Below are 21,985 nucleotides of genomic sequence, written 5' to 3' on the forward strand. Positions count from 1 at the left end.
TATAAAACATTTATACTAATGGGATTTTCTTCATTACAGAGAGTGCATTATATAACATTAAGCAAATGGTCTTTGTTAGTTCGCATGAAATGTGCTTGAATAAAACGTAAATTCTGAAAACCTACTAGCCACTTAATAATAAACAAAACCTTTGAGTTTCCTTCCCATTTCTGAGACGCATATTAACAGTTACTCCACATAATTATGCTACTGTCACTTTAAACCAGTACCGTTCTCTCTCTCTCTCTCTCTGTCTCTCTCTCTCTCTCTCTCTCTGTGTGTGTGTGTGTGTGTGTGTTTGTGTAATCTAATCTATCTGAAGATAACGGGCCGCTGCTTGAGTTAGGAAGTCCGAGTCATTTTAGCGATTCGGTTTGTTCGAACGATTTGTTTGCCACTTGGCAACAACAATTTAAACATTTTATTTTGATAACATGTACATATTTCGTTAAATAAAAAGATTGTATCATTGTATAATTGATTCATTTATATAAATTAGTATCTTACTGTACATATATTTGCGATGTAGCCTACATTATTGCTCTGAAACGCTGATGGTGTTTGTTCCAAATGCCGCAATTTCTAATTGCTTTGCGCAATGAAACTATTGTCATATAATGCTATACTTATTATTTATTCTTTTTTTTATGTTCCCGACATATCGTATATTTTCTACACCCAAACACACGTCTCGCGATGGCTACACTCAAGTGATTCATAACCGCTTTGCGAATCGACTCCTCCGAATCGTTCAAAAGAACCGGCTAACACGAGAACAAGGATATCATCTGCCCCCCTTTTTTTTTTGTTCATTGACCTCAACTTCTTCACGGCGCGGCGCGTGTCGCTTCTCACGGGATGCTATAGGTAGATTTTAGACACATTTTCATAGACATTTGCGTTTTTTTTTCTTGTTGTGCATTTGTGAATAGGCCTGTATCACATGCTGAGCGATTTTATACGCAGGTTCATTTGAGTGAAGTATTCATTTGGCGACTTTTTTTCTATATCCGAGCCACATATGGACATACCGAGGGATCATTTCTGCTTTAAACCTCTCGACATGAGATGAAACCCTAGAGGAGATGTTATGTATACTGAATAACGAAAAGAAGAGGACGCGCTATTTTGGCACATGCGCGGAATATAAAGAGGCGAATCGACACTGGTTATGGTTTTTATCAACCTTTCATCCAGGGTTGCTCAGAATGCTTAAATTGTAAGCCATCAACTTAAATTTATAATATAGGAACTGTTATGCAGGCATGCTGATTCTTATATTGTGCAATGGATTTTGTAACCGTACCGTAAGGGAAGTGTTGTAGTGAATATTTTATACAGAGAAGGTTTCTTGTTATAGCAGATGATGGTGGCACTCTAAAGCCATTAACACCCCAATGGCCGACATTGGCATATATGCAGTATAGGATATAAAATAGCCTAATCTCTTTTCTCTTGGCATTAGGGGTTAATGTTGGAATCTGTTTGTTTGGCATCATTTGTTAATTAGCATTAGTAGTTTACAAGTCTTAATTTAGAAGACAAGAAAAGACAGGATACTTCAGAGACCATAATCAGCTTAAGGTTTACAGCAGCTATAGTTGGTGGCACTTTTGCATTGTGCATTGCTCTCCAGCCCCTAAGTGGCTTGCTATTATAGTATTTCTAATATAATGGACCCCAATCATATGAATGATGGTTCCTCCAGTGGTGGCATGGAGATGGAGATCATGCCGGGCTATACGGAGCTCATCACTAGAGCATATTCAGTCATGTTCAGTGCCTTTAGAGACTGTAAAGACTGCGGGCTGGAGCTGTCCAGGAGAACCTTGCTGGATCACGCATACATAACCTGGACGGAGATCTTCATGTTCCTCATGTGCGCGGTCATGTGGACGAAGGTGCGCAGGGGACTGACTGTGTACATCTTTGAGGTAAATATACTGAAGAAGTCACTATCAATGCAAATGCAACAAGTGGCACACTGGTATCGATTATTTATACTGTGTACAGTGGGTTTTAATTCAAATTCTGGCATCGGCTATTGAAAAATTTAAAAGTTCGTTAGAGTATCCTGTAACTGTTTGAGTATTAAACACCAGGTCCTGAAAGAATCACTGGCGCCCTCAATGAATATTTGAAGTTGTTTTGAAACATTGGACGTTGCATCACCATTTGTATATGAAAGGTCATTTGTGCATCTACATGTGGGAAAGTGTGCTTCTGAGGTTTTTAATGGTGTCAAGTATTACTAGTACTACCACCCATACTTGGTGTTAGTAATCCGACTGAGTTGTGCTCAAGCAAACCACTCAAAAGTCGAGTTTTTAGCTCTTGTTGTTTCTGGACAGCAGTATAACAGAAGCCTTGACACTTGATGCAGAAAGTTCACAAGTCATTATTTCAACTGTGACTGCAAATTGTTTGTTAAGATGTGTTTGTGGTGTAGTTTATCCTCTGTTGAACTAGAAAGTCCTCAGAGGTTGTTGTTCGCTGTTCACAGGTCAGTGGAATTCATTTTAAACTCACTGTACAAAGTTACAATGTGCACAAGAGCTATTTTACATAGTTTTTTATACTTTGCATTTTACCTTTTACATACTTTTACATACAAAGATGGCTATGCAAACAGGCCATATTACTATCAAGTTTCCTAGACATGAACTTTACCAAATTGCCTCGCTTCTGGGATTATGATATCCCCACATTTTGCATTTGAAGCTTATTTTCAGTTTAGCTGACGTATGCAAATGTCGGTTTCACTTCCTGTTCTGAAACGTGTGGGGCGGAAACATGCTTTTCAAGTGCGTTTACGACTCTCTCTTGTTCAGCACATGTGCTGCAATTAGCGGGATCAATATGGGTTGGGTCCCCTGCATTCACGTTTGCTCTGGGCCGCGGTTTATTCCCCCTTCTGTAAATTGTTTTCTCTCAGCATGTTGAGAAACCCTGACGGATGGCGCGGGGCAGCTGGCGTGATGTTTATACGGAAATATGTGACGTGTCAGGACCTTGTCTGGTTTGTAACCCTTGAGTAAGAGACAGCGAGGTCTTGGCAAAGAGTTGCAGCACCGTAGTTTGTGAATAAAAACAGCCATGGCTTTGAAAATAAAAAGATAAGCATTTGCCACTTGTAGACCGTTAGTCTCTTATCAGTGTAACTTGTGATTCTTGGCTAATAATACCCTCTCTGTGAAAGAGGGTGTCCCCTTCTACATAACACAGTATTAAAGTCAACATGTAGCCATATGATCAAACCATTGATCATCTATCAAATCAATGAGAACGCAAATGTATAGGATAGGTTTAAATGAGGAACCAATCATTTACTGATAATCTTCCCTTTCAGTGAACTGTCAACCCCTGGAGTCAGTGAGCAGAACCTGAAAACCGGATAACTTTGTAAAGGGACTGGATGAACTGACTCGTTGAAAAGATCTGATTCAAAAGGTTAAATCATTCTGATTCATGAAATGTGCCAAGGATTGCTGGGGAAGATGTTAAGGTTTTCAGTGATTAATGACTTAAATATGGGTCTGTTCTTCACACTAAGCTATCATAGGACTTTCAGAATACATAAAATATAGTGCGCAAGTCATATGGAGCCCTTTTGGAACTGTTTTTTTGGTCTGAACAGTCTGAACTCGCTACTGCAGTTTTAGTATACTGTACTTTGGCCACAAGATTGTCTTGGGAGATAATTTCTGATATAGTCTGCAGATTTTAAAGTGTTTTGTGGACTATGTCCTGCACTCTCAAATACATGCGTGCGGTACGTAACATGATCTTTCTGCCTGCTTTTTAAACTAATCTCCATGTTGCCTAATAAACAATTTATGGCATGAGCTCTTAGTGCTAATGAGACACATTCATTTTTAAGTTCCCTTGCACTTTCACGTTTTCAGACTCGATGGATGACTAGCACAAGGCCATCTGGCCAGTACAGTGTAAACTGTGTGTGTGAAGAAAAAAAAACAAGGTGTCGACTGCATGCTGGGTGGCCGAAGGCATGCTGTTTTGACCTTTGATGAGACTGTGATGATCACTATTCACTGGACCAGAGGATATTTTCAGTAATCACTCCATTTAAATCAAAATACATGACAATATCGTGTTCTGGCAAACATCAGCTGTCTGAAGAGCTGCCAAAGGAATATCATGTCACACTGTTGATTCTGCAGGCACCAGCTAACCTTTGAGTTCTGTGTCTTAACAGCAGTTCGTACAGACAGAGGTCATCAGCTCTTCAGATAGTAAAGTTACAGATGTGTTTGAATGATTTACATTCTTAACACATGCTGAACAAACGTAATTGCGACACCAGCAGGTGCATTGATCTTTCATTGACCTATTAAAAGACTGTCAATCAATTTTTAAGTAATCAATTATGTATACATATACTGACAGAGTAATTTCTAGATTTTGAAATTGACACAAAATAGTACTTCTGTCGGGACCACTATCGTCAATTTAACTTACGATTAGCATATATTTTAGGTTGGGGGAATGGTTCTGTTCTGGGCAAGCACTCCCTGCCCATCCACGCAGCCTAGCATGGATAGGAGCAGGGAGAGCAGAATACCCCCCCTAGGGTAACAGAACAGAACCAACATCAATGCTATATGTAGCAGATACCATTAATGTTCTACGTGATTATTTTAACAACATGATTCAGTGGTCTGACTCAATGATATATTCACTGCTCGTGATCCTATAGGTAGACGTGGATCAGCTGATGCAAGCTGACTAACATGGCCTGCCAGAACTATCGCTACGCTCCATTTATATGACCAAGCAGAAATGGTTATTAGCTAATGCTGATAGAAGATTCTTCTAAAGGTAACCCTTCAAAATGTGCAGCCCCGTATATTGACCCTGAAAGACAATTAAAGCACTCACTAATTTATGCCCGCTCAGAGACCTGATACGCTGCACTGTACTAGATACTTGTATTGAAGCTGAATGCTTTGAATGTTTGGTGCTCAGAGTGGAAACTGCATGCCATTATCAGTAGGCATCTAAAAACATCTGCATCCTTCCTTCCTCATTGTGACGCCCTGTTACGTCTACGCTGATCTCTTGATCTGATACATCATTTTCACCGGAAATGATGACCGAAAATAAACCAGTAATTCCAAGAACAATCAAAGCTTAAGGAAACATAACTCAGCCCCAACAGGAAGGAAGCAGGATGGTTTTTGAGGGGAAAATGAGTAAGATGTGGCTCCAGCTGGCCCTGTGGAGATACTTTTGTCTCTTTTATGACATTTGTCCCCGCAAGAGTATTGGGGAAAAGGTTTTATTCTTATAAAACTCTTATATCTCCTTATGATCTGATCCGTTTATATTTTTACACCCTCATAACAAGTGAGTGTCCCTTTCCACCCAAAAATGAAAATTGTCATGATTTACTCACCCGTTATGTCATTTTTAACCTGCATGGAACACATTAGTAAAATAATCTTCATTCTTGACTTCCATACAAGTGACCACATTTGACAAAAGTGATCCATATGAGAAGTTGCATGAAGATTCAAATGAACTTTAAAGGGAAACTATTGGTTAAGAAAGGTATGAGTTAATACTGACAGAATATTTGGTTGACTGTCCTTTTAACTTGCTCTTTTAATGTAATGCAGACCCTAAAGAAAACACCAAGCTGAAGGAAATGTAAGGAAATGACTGTTTACATACGTGGGAGATGAGCTTGTCCTTTTTCATTGTTTGTTGTCATTTGTCTTATTTATTCTTCAAGTTGCTCTTGTAGTACAGTGGAAATCCAAAGAGAGCATCGAACCAGTAGGGAAATGACATTGTGTGATGGAAAGCTGTTTACATATGTGGGAGATGGGCTTATTCATTATGTTTGTTGTCATTTGTCTTTTATTTATTCTACAAAACCACCTGCTATCCTCAAACAGTTGCCATGGAAACTGCATGTTTAGCCGATAGGTCGGCTCTTGTACAAGACCCCAAACCAAAACGTATTTCAGTTGCATTCGGTCACCAGGTCCAGAATGGGTTCAGTTCAGCCCTCGCTTCTGCTTGGCGTTCATGTGCTGGGAGAGTGAGGAGAAGTAGTTGGCGGCCTAATATGGCTTGTAATGTGTCTTCCATAACAAGACTGCATTCCCAGAGGAAACTTCTACTGCCCAGAGGGTGGTCTTCCAAAGCTCAGGAGACTTTTTGGGGAACTTATTTGCGTTTCATTAAAGCTGCAGTCCGTAACTTTTTTGAGTAAAAAATGATCCAAAATAAATTTTTGGGCAAGTACATAACCAGCCAGTGTTCAAAACTATCTCCTTACTTTAGCCCGATTCATAACGGTAAGCATGTAATAATGTTTTCTAATTTGAGTGGTACTGGTAGGCTTACGCTGGAAATACAAGCATGTCGCCGTACGTCTTTGCGTCATCTCTGTAAACATAAAGAAGGAGTCCCGGCTAGTAGACTATATCGCATGTGAGGATGCTGCAGGTGGCGGATCATTTATAGCCTTTTCTCACAGCATCTGTAATAATTGATTTATCATTTTGATGGTGGATTGTAATCCAGAAAGGTCAACTGGAGATTCACCAGTAGTCTACAGGTAACGCTAATACACACTAAATAGATGTAGTCACGCAATGCTGATGTCAACATTAACATTTTGAGAACAAAGTATAACAATAATAATAATTTGCTTGGTTTGATGTGATATGAGCTAAGCGATCATTAGATTTAATCACCATTGTTAGTGCAAATGTATTGTAATGCTTTTTTCCCCCTCAGTTGGTCAGAACAAAAGTGGCAGACATGTTACTTGTTCAGATGTCATTTTTTGGTGAAAATTCTTATTTGAGTCATACTTTCAAGACGTAGAATCTGTGATTCCCAAGTAGAGCGAATATCCACACCAGTGCAGTGACTGACAGCCACACATCAAAACATTAGATTCATCTGCGCTGAGGAGTCGTGCCGATGCACAACCCATATAAAGATGATAATTCCGCAAATAACTGCAATTGCAGGTTTCAAACAGAGAGGGCGACAAAGAGGCAAAACTTATGGACTGTAGCTTTAAGTTTCTTCATCGATTCCTATAGAGAAATGACAAGACACACAAATTAAACATGGTTGACAAAGTAAGAGAACAGATCTATGAAACTGATGTGGATGTGGATAATTCATAATAAATGAAAGTTATATTGAATCATATTGAAGATCATACTTTCCATTGGCAAACCGAGCACACTCGAAGACATCTCTTCTGAGCAATTTACCAGAAGAAAACAGTCAGTCCGAGAAGCATTGAATGTCTTCATTGAACTCCTAGAGCAAGCAACTGGAATATTAAAGAGATCTCATTTGTGGTTGTCTTTTGGGACCGGCCTACACTAATCTTTGATTAACTTGTGGCGATTAGACCACAGAGCAATGTCAGGCTGCTCAGCTGAGAAAGGATGTGTGCTGTCTATCACAACCATAAGCTGCAGTCATCCATAAGCTGCAGTCATCCATAAGCTGCAGTCATCCGCAGCCACCAGCATCAGCAGCAGACAGCCTGAACCTCAGCTAGAGGCAGTGATAGACAAATGGGGGTGGGGCATTTTGGTGACAGCTGGCCTCTATAAATAACCCCAGCGAGTGGAGGCGGAAAGCAGAATCCTGCAGTGCGAGTCACATTGCCTTATGACCAATCAGAGGCAACCATGAGACCTACGTCCACAATTGTGGGGCCACATAATGTCAACGTATATGCCTAGTTTCGAAGGCCTACTTTTTTTTGATTGTCCTGAGCACAAGGGAGAGTGCGGATCAGGTAACGGCAAGTAAAGGTGGTGATCATGAATAGATAAATGATTAAGAAAAGCTTTTAATCGCATCTTCAGTTACGGTGTCATTCGGCTTCACATGCAGGATAATCTGTCACAGGAGAGACGAGGTGAATGCATGTCAGTACACACACAAACAAAGTACCCAAGTTTAGCAAAGATGAGGTACTACTTTAGCTTGAGGTTATTACCATCAGTGGATCATGCGAGTCTTCCAATATTGGGAGTCATCCAATGTCATGAGCTAATCAGAAAGGCCTTTTTATAACTCATCCTACTCTAGGAAGTCACAAAGATGCTTTACTATTTCTTGTTTTGTTTAATGTGAATATATAGAAAGAATTTATGCTGTTTTTAACTTAGAAAGTCTTGAAAATGTTTGAAAACTGATTTTGCCCTGTTGTGGTTGCATGACATCACACCAACTTTGTGGCACTTGGGGAGATATACATAGTTAACATTCACTTTCAAGAGAGTTAAATGCATAACTGAGTCAAAGTTACTATGTAATAAGTATTAAGGACAGCATGGTAAATTAACCTTTGTTGATAATTTTACATGGTAGCATGGTTTAGCATCATTTATCATCTGTAATTTGGTTCCTAGATGTCTTTGTTGACGGATGAACACCTGCTATTCAAATGCAGGCACTTTAATTTCATTATTTCCTCTTGTCTTTCACAGCCTTTTGCACAATGGTGTTGTATCCAACCAAAAGATGTCTCAAAGATGCCGGAGAGTGCGTGGAAGCTGGTCTTCTACACAATGTCATGGTCATACAGCACCTACCTTTTGTTTTTCACTAGCTATTCCTTCTTTCAAAACCCCCCATCTGTGTTTTACGGTAAGGTTCATACTTGACACATGTTCTGTTTTTGTATGTAATCATTTGATTAAACCCTGTCGGGCCTGAATAGCTCAACCTTTAGTTTCTTACAAGCATTTGAGTTGTGTAGTAAACTCATTGCATGCTACTTTTAAGTGGTATAAATATACTTAATAATCATTGAACGTCCAACAAAACTTGTGTGGTTGGGGGGGATGTTAGACATCTTGAGGAAAAGGTTAAATGTTAAATGACTAAAGATCTGATTAATAAATATTAAAAGTCACAAGTTGCTATTATCTGTTAACACTCCTTATCAACACAATGAAGGCCCATTCTCGCTGGCAACTGATCACTAGTTACGCTCCCATTGGTTGTTGCTGTATAATGTCATTGCTTATTTGCATAGTTTGTCACATCGCCAAAGACCAGAAAGGCCAGAATCCATCACCTGTCATTAAAAATGAATGGCATCTTGTGGTTGCAAATCACGGATAGTGTGAATGCCCCTTGCCAGCAACATACAAACAACTTAAATCTCTACTATATCAGTAGAAATCATCTGTTTTATGAGGCCAGTGTTCCACTGTTTGAAAGTCAAGGTCATTAAAATCTAGAGTTGTTTTTTTTATGGTTGCGGAGTTCACTTGGAGAACTCAGTGTCACTTGTTTGTTCTCTCTTTCTTGGCTTAGACTGGAAGAGTGGGATGTCGGTTCCCACTGATATCACAATAGCTTACCTAATCCAGGGCAGCTTCTACGGCCATTCCATATATGCCACCATCTACATGGATGCCTGGAGGAAGGACTCCCTTGTGATGGTGGTGCATCACTTCATCACTCTGGCCCTGATCACATTCTCCTATGCCTTCAGGTCAGGCAAATTCACAGGCTTTGTTAAAGCAGTGATGCTACAGCCTGTCAAAATGGGGTTTTGAAGTTCTAGTTTCCATAGTTACAACAATTGACAAATAATCAGCTCAATTTATATGCCACTAAAAGCAGTTCATTATCCACTCATCATTGTTCGTATCGTCCTCAGATACCACAACATTGGCATTCTTGTCCTCTTTCTTCATGACATCAATGACATTCAGTTGGAGTTCACCAAGCTCAATGTTTACTTCAAGACCCGGGGAGGGAAAGAGTACCTCATCAATGATGTCCTGTCCAACATGGGGGCCATTAGTTTTAGCATCACATGGTGAGGTTTGCCTGTTGTTCAAGAAACCAGAAGTTTTCTTATTGATGCGTATATAGTGACACAGCATTGAAACCTTATGCAAGCCTAAAAGTGATTTGCATAAGCCTAAAAGTGATTTGCACACACCCTTCTTTGGTCCCGGGACAACATTCCCATCAACTGATCATTGCCCTAAAATTTCAGGGATTGGTTTGCTCAATCCTCCACTTTGATCTGACAAAACTTACAGTAATTTCTGGACCTAAACTCTGGAGTAGGGTAGATCTGTAGAAGCAGGATTGGGTACCCTTGGATTAGGAACGGTTGATAGGAATGCTATGCAACAACAATAGGTGTTCATCTAGCAAAATGCCCTTCTTGATTTAATAATCTATGTGAAGGTGTATAGCAGGGGTGGGCCACTCTAACAGTCCAGGTCCACTTTCCTGCAGAGTTTGAAAAAAATCTTCAGGATTGCTTAGCCCTCAAAGGCCAGAGTTTTCCCACCTCTGCTCTGCCATATCCCTTGTATGAGTAACAACTACCTATTGGCCCTTTTGTAATGGATTTTTAGCCTATGTCCAGAGGATGCTTGAGAGATCCAGTCGCCTTCACATGTGAGCTAGTTTGTTCTTGCTGTTTGTGCAGGTTTTGGTTCCGTTTGTACTGGTTCCCCCTCAAAGTTCTGTGGGCCTCCTGTGTCACCAGCATCCAGTCGGTTCCCCACATCCCTTTCTACTTTTTCTTCAACATACTCCTGTTTGCCCTGCTCCTCATGAATATCTACTGGTTCCTGGTAAGGATGGGTAGTTTAAGAACACAACAGCAGTGTAGTGTAGCTCAGGGTTAGTAATCCGAAGGTTGCTGGCTTGAGCCTTACAATGAATCCACTGAGAGATATCATCAAACAGTTCAATTAGATAGGCCCCAGTTTGCTCTAGTGCAGTGTTTCTCAACCCTGATGCGGGAGTACTTCCAACAGTGCACATTTTGGATATCTCCTTATCAAACACACCTGATTTGACCAATTAGCTCATTAGTGCGTCAGATAAGGGAGACAACCTAATGAGCTGATGACCTGAATCAGGTATGTTCGATTAAGGAGACATGCAAAATGTCCAGGAACAATTACTCTAGAGCAGGGGTGTCCAGTCTTGCTCCTGCTGGGCCACTGTCCTACAGAATTTAGCTCCAACCCCAATTAAACACACCTGAACCAGCTAATCTAGGTCTACTTGAAACTTCTAGGCAGGTGTGTTGACGCAAGTTGGAGCTAAACTCTGCAGGACAGTGGCCCTCCAGGACCAAGTATGGACTAGTGATGTCTGATTCATTTCTGCGAACCGGTTCTTTTCGGACAGATCGGCTCATTGAACCGGTTCAAAAAGCCAATTCATCGGTTCCTGACGTCATCAAGCCACCTACAGCACACATTACAGACATTGATGCACAAAAATTTATTATTAAATTCTTTTTTTTTTTTTTTTTACAAACGCAGATATGTTCTACATGTCTAAAGTATAAAGAAAGAATAAGCCAGTCTTATAAACTCCTTGATTTCGCTCAAGCAACTTTAAATATAATATGCATGCACAATAAACTATAGTAAAACTTATTTACATCACTCGACAAAAAGGTTTTTGCAGGTTTTAATAAAATGTAAATGAATAACAGTCATAATAAGCAAATTTCCAGTACGCGCCTCAGGCTTGCACAGTATCGTCAACTCACTCATCAGAATCTTCGGTAATCCTCGGCAAACTTCGCCACGGCTCATTCGGTTCTTGTTGAGTCCTCGGTAACTCTCTGCAAACTTCGACAGTTGGTTGAACCGGCTCAATCTGTTCTTTTTGAGTTGGACGTGCTACTTCGGCTGTGCGTCCTCATCAACCCGGAACTAAAGTTCGATTCAGTTCGATTTGTGAACCGGCTCAAAAGAACGATTCGTTCAAGATGTTAGCTAGATATCTAGCAGATACTTTATCCAGATACTTACAACATGAACAGTGCATGCTACCCTGACTTTAACTGTAACTTGAATTTTAACCTACAAACTTTGGATAACTGGTTTAGAACTTTTAGAACAATTACCTACCATCATTTACCCTGTTTAAGTTACATTTCTTATGTGTTATTGCTATGTCATATGTTTTCTTTTAACAGTTCATTGTGCTGTTCGTGGTGAAGGCCCTGACGGGCCAGATGACGGAGGTAAATGACGTCCGGGAGTATGAAGATGAGAACCTAAAGGAGCAAAAAGACACTAATGATCAGATGTCTACTGAAGGGTAAGCAAAGAAATGCAGCAGTCGGTGGTTAGCGCAGGTTTACAGTATGTGCATGTAACCAAGAGGAAGTCGTGTGGTCAGCTAGCAGTTCAGGCAGAACCGAGACCTGTAGAGTCAACTACCTTGATTGACTTCTTTTGAACCAAAATGTTTTTGCTTATTCCTACTAGTATTTATCATTTTTACGGTGGTGTAGGCAACAAGTGCACTTGACCCATAAATGTGCTCATTCCAACATGACCTGAAGGCAGCATAATGTTCCATTTCTTTGAAAATGCAGTTTTGCTTTACTAAAATATAGCGCTAACTAGGACCAGAAGAGTATATAAAACAAGGCTATATTAGACACTTGATTTGTGCTTAATCTGGGCCCCTTTAAAAGTTTCACAGTTGGGCAGTGTTTTATTATAGCTTTCGATATACTAACCACTAAGACCGCTTTGTTCCACACACCTTATGACAGCAATAGCTGTAGGTTTAGGGTAACGCAATCGGAGATCACGGAGTGTGACGGTCTGTTTCGACCTGATCTGTGAGACGTGGAGATTGGATGAAAGTGCCGTCTCATGTATATGTGACAAGCGTCATGGCATTAGTCCTGTCCTTATCTCTCAGACCTTGAAGTGAAGTGATATCCGACCATGCCACATGCATCCTGCGATCACATCCTTAAAGCCTGACAGTGTGCTTTTCACCTTTCTTCCTTCCTCTTAGGAAACACGTGCAGAACGGGATCACCAAGAAGAAACATCTATAATGTCTAGGTGCTGCCACCTGCAGGCACTTAACGATGACTGCAAGGTACTTATGTGAACTAGTTTGATTCTAACCTCAGAACGGCAAGGTGCTTGGACAGTCATAAGAAGAAACAATATCGACCATCATTTGCATTTTATCTTGATTATTATAATTATAATTGTAACGAATATTATAATTGTAATCATAGCACTGTGAATGTTATCTGTTATTTGTCTTGTGCATTGCTTAATTTTATTTTATTTTTTAAGTTAAATGAGTGACCTCTCATTAATTGTTAATCAGGAACTTACGGTGGGAGTGACTGATATCTCTGCCGGTGAGAAACAAACCCATGCATTTTGGAGAACGGCGGAAACCATGATAAACAGGTTTTGTGGTCATCATCTGGGACCACAGTTTGTTTTAGATTTAGACCACTGTTTTTTGTTGTTCTGATGTATTTTTCATTCCATGAGTGAAAGAATTAAAAAGGGTTAATACGTAACTTGTGGTAGGTGAGTACTAGTGGAGTGGTTCTCAAATAGTGGGTCGAAGGTCTGATCTGAAAAGCAATGGAAATGGAAACGGTAGAAATGTATAATGTTAAATGCAAATGATAAAACGCAATTAACTATGTAATAACACACAGTTAAGGCAGTATATGAAACAAATTCTTACCATATCTTTTGTTGTTGGCATCAAAGGGCAGGTTGTGCATCAAATCACACCCAATGATATTTTGGCAGAAATTCATGTATATTATTAGTAACTAGTCAAATTAGGACATATGCCAGTCTCTTGAAAACCATGAATAAAATCTTGCATGGTAAAAACTACAAAACAAACATTCAGAATACAATACAGGCATACAAGAATAAACAGTTTGTGCAGAGGTCATGTTAGATATTCTGCATACTGCATATTAAAAAGTAATCAAAATGAAGTGACTTTATGCTTAAAAAAAGAAGGGAAAAAACACCAATTGAAACGTGTCCCTTTGAAATACGTTTATTTTTCTGACCTTATTGGCTGATATTTTATCTTGACTTCATATTTTGTCATTTAATGTACCTTGATTTAATAATGTTTTTAGACATATCTACTGGAAAACGAGACAAAAATATCCATCACTTCCGCAGTGTGGCCTTAAGAAGTTCATTGTAATATTACATTTCAAGTTCAAGTAATTTACAAAAACTATGTAAAATCAGTATCCTGAAGCAAAACCAGTTGAGAACCACTGTACTAGTTCAAGTTGTCTACTAACACCCTATGCAGGGTTACAACCACAAATTAGCCTGGCCTGCATCAATCAAAATCGCATTTGTACAGTATTACCGTTTTTTAATGTACAAGGGAATCACTTTCAATGTTTGGATTAGAAAATACTGCTTGCATTCCTTTCGTGGAATTTTTTTTCCATGCTAGCATCCGTTGCTGTAATGGCGCAATCTAAGCTAGCTTCTGATTGGCTAAAAGCTTTACACTCAGACGCTATATCGTGTTTGTTTTGCATAAATATGGATCGAAAACGTAACGGTAGTTGATCGTGGATGTTTATTCAGTCCGACATTTTTTTGACAAATTAACCAAAGTATTTATGCAGATGTTGTATTCAGGAACGCATGATATCTGAGAATATGCTTTATGAAGAAATCGTACGACAAAAGACTAAATGGAACTGATATTATCTGTCGTGACATATTGATAACTCCAAAACGAACACAATACTTGAATAGATGATTCGCCTACTGTATCAAAAGTTCCCTCCCTGTTGAAAAAACCAGCATATGCTGGTTAGGTATGTTTTGATGCTGGGATGCTGGTTTAAGCTGGTCCTTTGCTGGTTTATGCTGGTCCTTTGCTGGTTTATGCTGGTCCTTTGCTGGTTTATGCTGGTCCTTTGCTGGTTTATGCTGGTCCTTTGTGGATGAAACTCATAATCTTCACGCACAAATGCTGATGAGACGTCGCTGTGGTCATGTCTTCCGCTCGTGTTGCTAGCTTGAGCTAAGAGCTAGCCGTTTATATTTTTGGATGTTTTGTTTTTGCGTGAAATATTCCTTAACGCAATTTAAATAGCTGCTGCTGTTTTTTTTTCTATGTACACGTTCATTATTTATACAGCAGCCGTGTACTATGGTACTGTCGAATGAGTTTAGTCAGTTTCTACTGGTCTGTAGTTATTTTTACCCGTCACTGTCAAATCACTGGACAAAAACATTGCCGTTAAATACAGCGGTGGCTAGATGGTAACCCTTATTCTGTGAAACTTTTCAAGCGTTTGCTTGGAGTCAAAATTCAGGTTACCAACTAGCAATAACAGTTAAATTTCACCATACACTTCTTTGGTTATGAAGAATCATTGGTTTTCTGTAAGTTCGGGATTGTTTGTTATTCATAGTGGAAATAATTTTATCACATTGAGAATATAATCAAAATGTGTTAATTTTCTAGAAAAGTGCCAAAAATAAATATCAAACCCCTGGTAATAAAAAAACAACAACATTAAGTTTGAGGTGTTTTTGCCTGGGGTATTTTGCTGTATCTGGGTTATAAAATTTTATTTAATTAAAATTGCACTGTAATTTCTTACTACTGTTTTCTCCTGTTTCAAATATATTTTAAATAGAGTAGTAACTAAGGGATTTATACAGATTAATTTAACATGGAAAAAATAAGTTGTTAGATTTGTTTAAACTTTTCTTGGACCATTTATTCACTCTTTTCCTTGATTTTGATCTGACCACTAGGAGTGACGGGTATTATCTCATTTACAAATGGAACAATTTTAATAATTCCAGTTGAATTATTGAATTGAAAGCAACGGAGTTGTCGTGTTTTTTCCCCCATTTAATAAAAACTGTTCAAAGAACACAACTGCAGTATATTCTTAATTCAACAAAATCCTTTATTTTTCTTCCTCGCCCTTAAGAATCAAGTTCATGTACCTCTGATTTGCAAAGTTAAATCGAGTTTGGAGGGGAAAAAAAATTTAATCAGTGCATGTCGAAGCATATCAGCTTCCATAAATAACAGCAAATTTGTACCACACTGCTTCCCAATAAATAGCGAAAGCAGAAGTGAACATCGGATGTCAAAACCACACGTGGAATTAGGACTGAAGAAAGAAATGGGAGTTATAAAATGTCTCAAGAATCATGGAACAATTAATATTAGCCTTTTGACGAAAAACTTCAGGATAAAAGAATCTGCAAAACATGAAATGCCAGGTTACCAAACATTACAAATATATATATGTATGTATGTATGTATGTATATATATATATATACTCGCTCCAAAGAGAATCAGCAGTTTGAGTTGAGACTCGCGCAAGCGCATGACGAAGATTGAGGAGCATTGACAAACTTCAACTCGACCAGCAATGATTTTGGCCCACTTTGTAGTAGCTGCCAGTGAAGACTAACCACACGAGGAAAAAGGTTTTCAGGAAACACTGCTTAGAAGTACAATCCGTAATGGACGCAAGAAGGGCACATTTCATGACGACATTACATGGGAACTGATTTGTTTGCGATTTAAATTTAAATCAACTCTGTTTGAGCAATTACGGATTGTATTTTTAAGGACGCAGGACTTGAGGCAACGCTGAGACAAGGAAGACTTGAAACGCTAGCGGAGATGTAGTGGACGAAACTCTTGGCATGGAAATCAACGTTCATTCTCAGAAAATTAAATCAAACAAACTAGTGAAATAAAGAAAGCAAACACACTCTTGGCTCTGCTGTGAGACCCCGGCAGCCCCTCGTATTGCAGGTGCATGAAGAGACGGTTGCGGTTTAGTGCTGTTTGACCCGAGGAGCTGTGACTCTACGCAGGAAACCGTACAGAAGTCCAAAATTCTGCAGGAAAACAAGAATTACCTCTTACAAATATGGTAATTAAATACATATTACATAAACTATTAAACAATAAATCGTTCTTTGAAATAAGACAAATGTTAACTGAAAAAAAAATATAATTTTATATTTTTAATATAAATATAAAATATGAAACTATAAAAAAAGTAACTATAGCTAGTTGCTAAGAAAATGTTTCTAATTTTCAGTAAGTTTAACGATGTACTAAAAAAATTAAATCGAAATAAAAATACAATAATCTATAAACAATAACAAAAATAAGCTATATAAACTAAAACCAAAACAATACTATAATGATAAAATAAAATGATACTCAAAGATACAAACTATATTCTATAATAATAATGAGAAGTAGAGGAAATGTACTTAAGTGAAAATATGAACATAATAGGAAAAAGAGTTTTTATTAAATTAAAAAGAAAAGTTTTATTTAAAAAATCATTCCTATAATATTATAATAACAAAAATATCATCTAAACCGAAATGCCTAAAATAAATACAAAAGATTTTTTGCTTGTGATTTTGGGGTGATTAGTCAATTATATAATTCATGAGTAGAGTGAAAAAAAAAAAACACTGCACTAAAAATAATAATAATAATAAAATTAAAAATGTGAAAAAAATCAACGTGTTAAAAATCAATTTGTCTGAACATGTGTCTTACCTGTACAGCCAAATACAGCACTCCGAGATAAGATGCGATACACACAGCTAGCAGCAGGTCAAAGATAGCTGGTTTTACCCTGGTTCGTTTCAAATACAACAATCATTCAAACACAGTTTTTAACCCTGGGTTAAAGGCAGGGTATGTGATTTTTCAAAAACACTTTAGAAAACTGATTCGGGCCGAATAGCAAAACAAACTTGTAGCCAATCAGCAATAAGGGGCGTGTCTACTCGTGATGTGGAGGAGAGCGCGCATTCTGACTATAACATGCAATTGAGAGTTATAAAGTCAAAATTGCGAGTTATTATAAAGTCAGAATTGCGAGATATAAACTCGCAATTCAGAGAAAAAAAGTCAGAATTGTGAGATAAAAAGTCGCAATTATCTTGTTTTATTTTTTATTTAGTGGCGGAAACGGGCTTCCATAATTATTCATATTATTAACTTCATAAAAAAGATTTACAAATGTAAACCTTGAAATCTGGGTTAAATTCAATACTAACCTGAGTTTAATAATGAAATATGAAACAATATCTCATAATGTTTAAAATAATCCAGGATGAACAAAGCAAACCTTGAAAGTCTGACTAGTACGCAAAAAATTTAAATGACAATAAACATCACAGAATATCTCACCTATAAGCATTCATGGTCTGCTTAAGTTGATCATAAAAGACAAATTCAGGGTCCCTGTCAAAAAACAAAACAAAAACAATGATGAAGCTCTGAATATTCCTTTCCAGTCAACATGGGATCACTGCTGTGTTGATTCACCTCTTGTCGGCTCTGACCAGGTGTCTCCTGACGTCCTTCAGATAGCGGTTCAGGTGATACTCCAGCGTGTTGACGATGCTGCTGTCTTTGTCCAGCAGCTGGGCGGCTCGCGGTTGGGCCGTCAGCCAGTCCACCAGTGACGCCAGCTGATCCTCCTGCACCTGCTGGTGGGAACGCAGAGCCGCACTTAAACAACAGCAAACCAGACTCAACACGTGAGCTTTACAGAGACGAGTCTGACTCTGCAGTGAATGCTAAATACTGGGAAATGCGCACATGTGATGCCTGCAAATACTGCAGCTCACTAGGTTTCGGAAATGAGGGCTATTCAATGCAACTCTGAAGGTTGAAATATTTGATGGATTTTTCTCTCATACTCACCATCTGTTCAGTGAAGATCTGCAGGTCTCCGCTGACGCCCTGCGGGACATAAGACAACTATCACATAATTAAAAGACACATTTTCGAGCTCTGTGATTTGCCAGTGGTAAAACTGAATGATTAATCAAAATAAAACCAAAATCATGATATGATTTAGTGTGATTATCAAATATAACTAAATAAATATATATATGCTCTGCGTGTTTCAGGTTGTTGTGTTTTTTTACAGTTTTTTTTTTTTTTTTTTTACACTTTGTTTTAAGTGATACTTTGTATTTATTTTTTCTTAATTTTTAGTCAATTATTAAAATTGTAGTCAAATTTTTTTTTAATCACATCGCTACAGTATATATACAGTAACGATGTATATATATATATATATGGAAAATCTAAATATTAATAAAAACTATATTTAGATTTTTTTATACATATGAAAAAAAATCTAAATATTAATAAAAACTATAACTGAATCTCAATGATGGAAGGGCTGGGTATCGTTCAAAAATGTTCCATATCGATACCGATACCTATACCCTGACTTCGATACCGGTTCCTAAACTATACTTTTTTTCAATACCAATTTTATGAAATCAATTTTAAGAAGATTACATTATCTAAAAAAACTTTGGTTTTATTTTTCAGCTTGTTGATGTTTATACAGACTCAAAGACTCATCTCCTGAGCCACTGCACAAAGGAACAAAATGTAACCAACACAATAAATCAGTGCAAACCATTTTAACAAAAAAGGTCTCCTGAGCCCCTGCACAAAGGAACAAAATGTAACCAACACAATAAATCAGTGCAAATAGTTTTAATAAATCTCAGATAGTCTTCAGTTTACACATCTGTTAGGCTACATTTACACTAGTGCGTGTTCGTTTTAAAACGCATAGCTCAGACAGAATCATGATTTCTATTTATTTTCCACTGATTTACTGATGAGCATTAGCAGCTTCCAGCACTGTCTGCTTGTGTTCTCTCTTCCATGATCGCTGCTCTGACTCAGAGGTAATAACATATTTCAGCAACATTACATGGCCAAAACACATTAGACGGCAATCGGAAGTTATTACAAACAATCGATGGTGGTTTAAAGTGAGTTTTGAGTAAAAGCGGAATATAAATCTTATTTATTGTCTTATGTAGCATGATGCTACAGTGGTCACGTAACACGCGCTTTTGGTCGTGTAGTATGAACGGACATCTGCATATGATCAGAACTCCACGCAGCTCCCGCGCTACTCTCCATTGGAAATGAATGACTTCCGGTCTGTCGTTTGTCGGAGATAGTGGAAAGCCGTCTTGAAACGCAGTGGAAACGCTAGTATGACGAGGATCGTTTTCATTTTAAAACAAAAACGCACCAGTGTAAATGTAGCCTTACATCTCATAAGCACTACAGCCTCACGTGTGCGCCACATCTCTAGAGTGTAACCGGTATAAACTAGTAGGTGTGTTCGACTTGACGCGGACCGACTGTGCAGACCGATCGGTGTATTACAGTACCATGAGAGCTATAGAGTGCAGACTGCTCCAAACGCTTTCGAATCGCTCTCGCAGATGTCAAAACACTGATCGATCTGCGCCAATCCGCTTCTAGTCGAACACACCTAGTGCTGCAGGCTTATTGGCTCACTGGCGTTGATGAGATTAACCCCTTAGGTATCGAAGTTTGGTACCGAACGACGAGACGTTTTTCGATACTCGGTGGTATCGAGGCAATTCAGTCGGTGCCTAAAAAGTATCGAACTCGATACCCAGCCCTACTCAATCATACTTGATAAGTACACTTTAGTATCCAATAATAATATATTTCTGTCAGAATTTCTTCAACTTTTATTTTTATGGGTTATCGCAAAGATCTTTGAGTTTGTGTATGTATTTGACGGTAGTTTTTCTCAAGTGAAATGGTGTAAAGCTGTTGAAGTGACTCTCAGAGCAGCTCTGGAGATAAAGTTATTGTGTTCATGTGTCATATATTGAGATGCAGAAAAAAGCAAAATGCAAGCAGATTTGTTTTTCGTGCAGCATTAGATCAAGTAGATTTCAAATCGTGCAGCCCTACTCAATGGTTGAATTATATATTAATAATTAAAATAATATAATACCGTATTGTCCCGAATATAAGACAATGTTTTTTTCTTGGAAATACATCTGAAAAAACGCGGTCGTCTTATATTCAGGGTCTAGACTTTGACATGTCAATAATACACCCACAACACTAGGTGGCGCCAAATACGCATAAAACGAGTGTGCCATGAAATGCGTAATGTAATGCGTGTTGTAACGATCGCGAGTAAAAACAAAAGAAAAAGAAAAGCTTACAGCTGCATGAGTCGTGACTGTCACGTTAGCCTGATGGGACCAAACTCTCTTTGTGATTTTAAAACGTAAGACAGTACCCAGATTTGAAGATTACAGTAAGATTTAACTTCTACTGTTCATAAGATTTTGGTAGGCTACTATTAGATGGATAGCCTAAATGTCCTAATTCAGATGCTTTTTTTTTTCTTTTTTTTTATGGTATATCAAAAAGTGTTTATTTTTTAAATGTGATTGTTGGTACATTTTACCAGTTTTTACCATACTTTCAAAACAAAAATTAAAATAGGAAAAATATGCAATATGAAAATAATTGAAGACAAAATGTGTTTTACTGAGAAAAAACAAGATTTGGTTTTTAAAAAGCCTTTTTCCAAAAGGTACATCTGGAAAAAGGGGGGTCGTCTTATAATCAGGGTCATCTTATATTCGGGCCAATACGGTAATATAATTTATGCATTTAGCAGAAGCTTTTATCCATAGCAACTTACAGTGCATTCAGGCTATACATTTTTTACCAGTATGTGTGTTCCTTGGGAATCGAACCCACGACCTTTTGCGGTGCTAACGCAATGCTCTACCACTGAGCCACAGGAACAATATATTACATATAACAGAATATTAGACTAATGTCGATAAATGGAACATTACCTTCTCCGTCAGGTTGTACATGACTCTCGCCAGTGCTTCGGCGATGACTTTAGTGTTGCGACTGAGCTTTGTCAGATCCACGTGAGGCCTGCCAGAAACGGAATCAACAGAAAGACAACATCAACCAAACCAACCAATGGGCAGCGAGGGAGGGAACTAGTATGGCGTTATTTTACAGACAAATGTCGAAAGTAGGGATATGCCGGTATCAAATTTTCATGTTGCGATTAATTGCTAATGCTTTTAAGTTTGTTTAGATAAATCGTTTAGAAGGGTTTGACCAAACTGTTAAACTAGGTTATTTACAAATCATCCAAACACCCGATTAATTTATAATATTATGACTTAGTAGTATTAAATTGTAAAAGAAATTACAGATCCATCTTTGAAATTTGATTGGTTGATAACTTTTGACAACGTTTAATTCAGGTGCGAAAAGAATGAATATCTAGTGCAT

General features: G+C 38.2%; 2 protein-coding genes across 5 annotated transcripts in view; one reads left to right on the plus strand and one right to left on the minus strand.

Moving 5' to 3' along the window:
- The first annotated feature begins 823 nt into the window (after positions 1-823).
- On the plus strand, positions 824-13,819 carry cers1 (ceramide synthase 1). 2 transcript variants are annotated; one of them, XM_016537447.1, is made up of 8 exons: positions 824-1,934; positions 8,499-8,658; positions 9,334-9,514; positions 9,683-9,844; positions 10,472-10,619; positions 11,987-12,111; positions 12,826-12,912; positions 13,153-13,819. In XM_016537447.1, exons 1-7 carry the CDS (start codon positions 1,674-1,676, stop codon positions 12,866-12,868), a joined length of 1,080 nt encoding a protein of 359 aa, XP_016392933.1. In that variant the 5' UTR covers positions 824-1,673; the 3' UTR covers positions 12,869-12,912; positions 13,153-13,819. The 2 variants fall into 2 exon arrangements, with proteins under 2 accessions (XP_016392933.1, XP_016392932.1); XM_016537446.1 differs by having other exon boundaries at positions 12,826-13,819.
- A 1,923-nt stretch (positions 13,820-15,742) lies between these two features.
- Positions 15,743-21,985, minus strand: part of LOC107727558 (nicalin-1) — a 15,961-nt gene continuing 9,718 nt past the window's right edge. For 2 of the 3 annotated variants that reach the window (XM_016537455.1, XM_016537453.1), the window contains exons 10-15: positions 21,529-21,616; positions 18,554-18,592; positions 18,173-18,336; positions 18,035-18,088; positions 17,396-17,474; positions 15,743-16,713 (exon numbers count right to left, since the gene is read on the minus strand). In XM_016537455.1, the coding sequence (XP_016392941.1) occupies positions 16,651-16,713; positions 17,396-17,474; positions 18,035-18,088; positions 18,173-18,336; positions 18,554-18,592; positions 21,529-21,616 (487 nt within the window). In that variant the 3' untranslated portion in view covers positions 15,743-16,650. The remainder of the gene's footprint in view (positions 16,714-17,395; positions 17,475-18,034; positions 18,089-18,172; positions 18,337-18,553; positions 18,593-21,528; positions 21,617-21,985) is intronic. The other variant, XM_016537454.1, reaches the window with a different exon arrangement.

This window comes from Sinocyclocheilus rhinocerous, unplaced genomic scaffold (genome assembly GCF_001515625.1).
Source record: "Sinocyclocheilus rhinocerous isolate Xijiao unplaced genomic scaffold, SAMN03320098_v1.1 scaffold1058, whole genome shotgun sequence".
NCBI classification, from domain to species: domain Eukaryota; kingdom Metazoa; phylum Chordata; class Actinopteri; order Cypriniformes; family Cyprinidae; genus Sinocyclocheilus; species Sinocyclocheilus rhinocerous.

Excerpts from the sequence above, each read along its gene's own strand:
- cers1 (XM_016537446.1), top strand. The coding sequence starts at position 1,674 with ATGGACCCCAATCATATGAATGATGGTTCCTCCAGTGGTGGCATGGAG. Across the intron at positions 8,659-9,333 it reads CCCCCCATCTGTGTTTTACG|ACTGGAAGAGTGGGATGTCG; the intron begins GTAAGGTTCATA and ends TTCTTGGCTTAG. Across the intron at positions 12,112-12,825 it reads GATCAGATGTCTACTGAAGG|GAAACACGTGCAGAACGGGA; the intron begins GTAAGCAAAGAA and ends CCTTCCTCTTAG.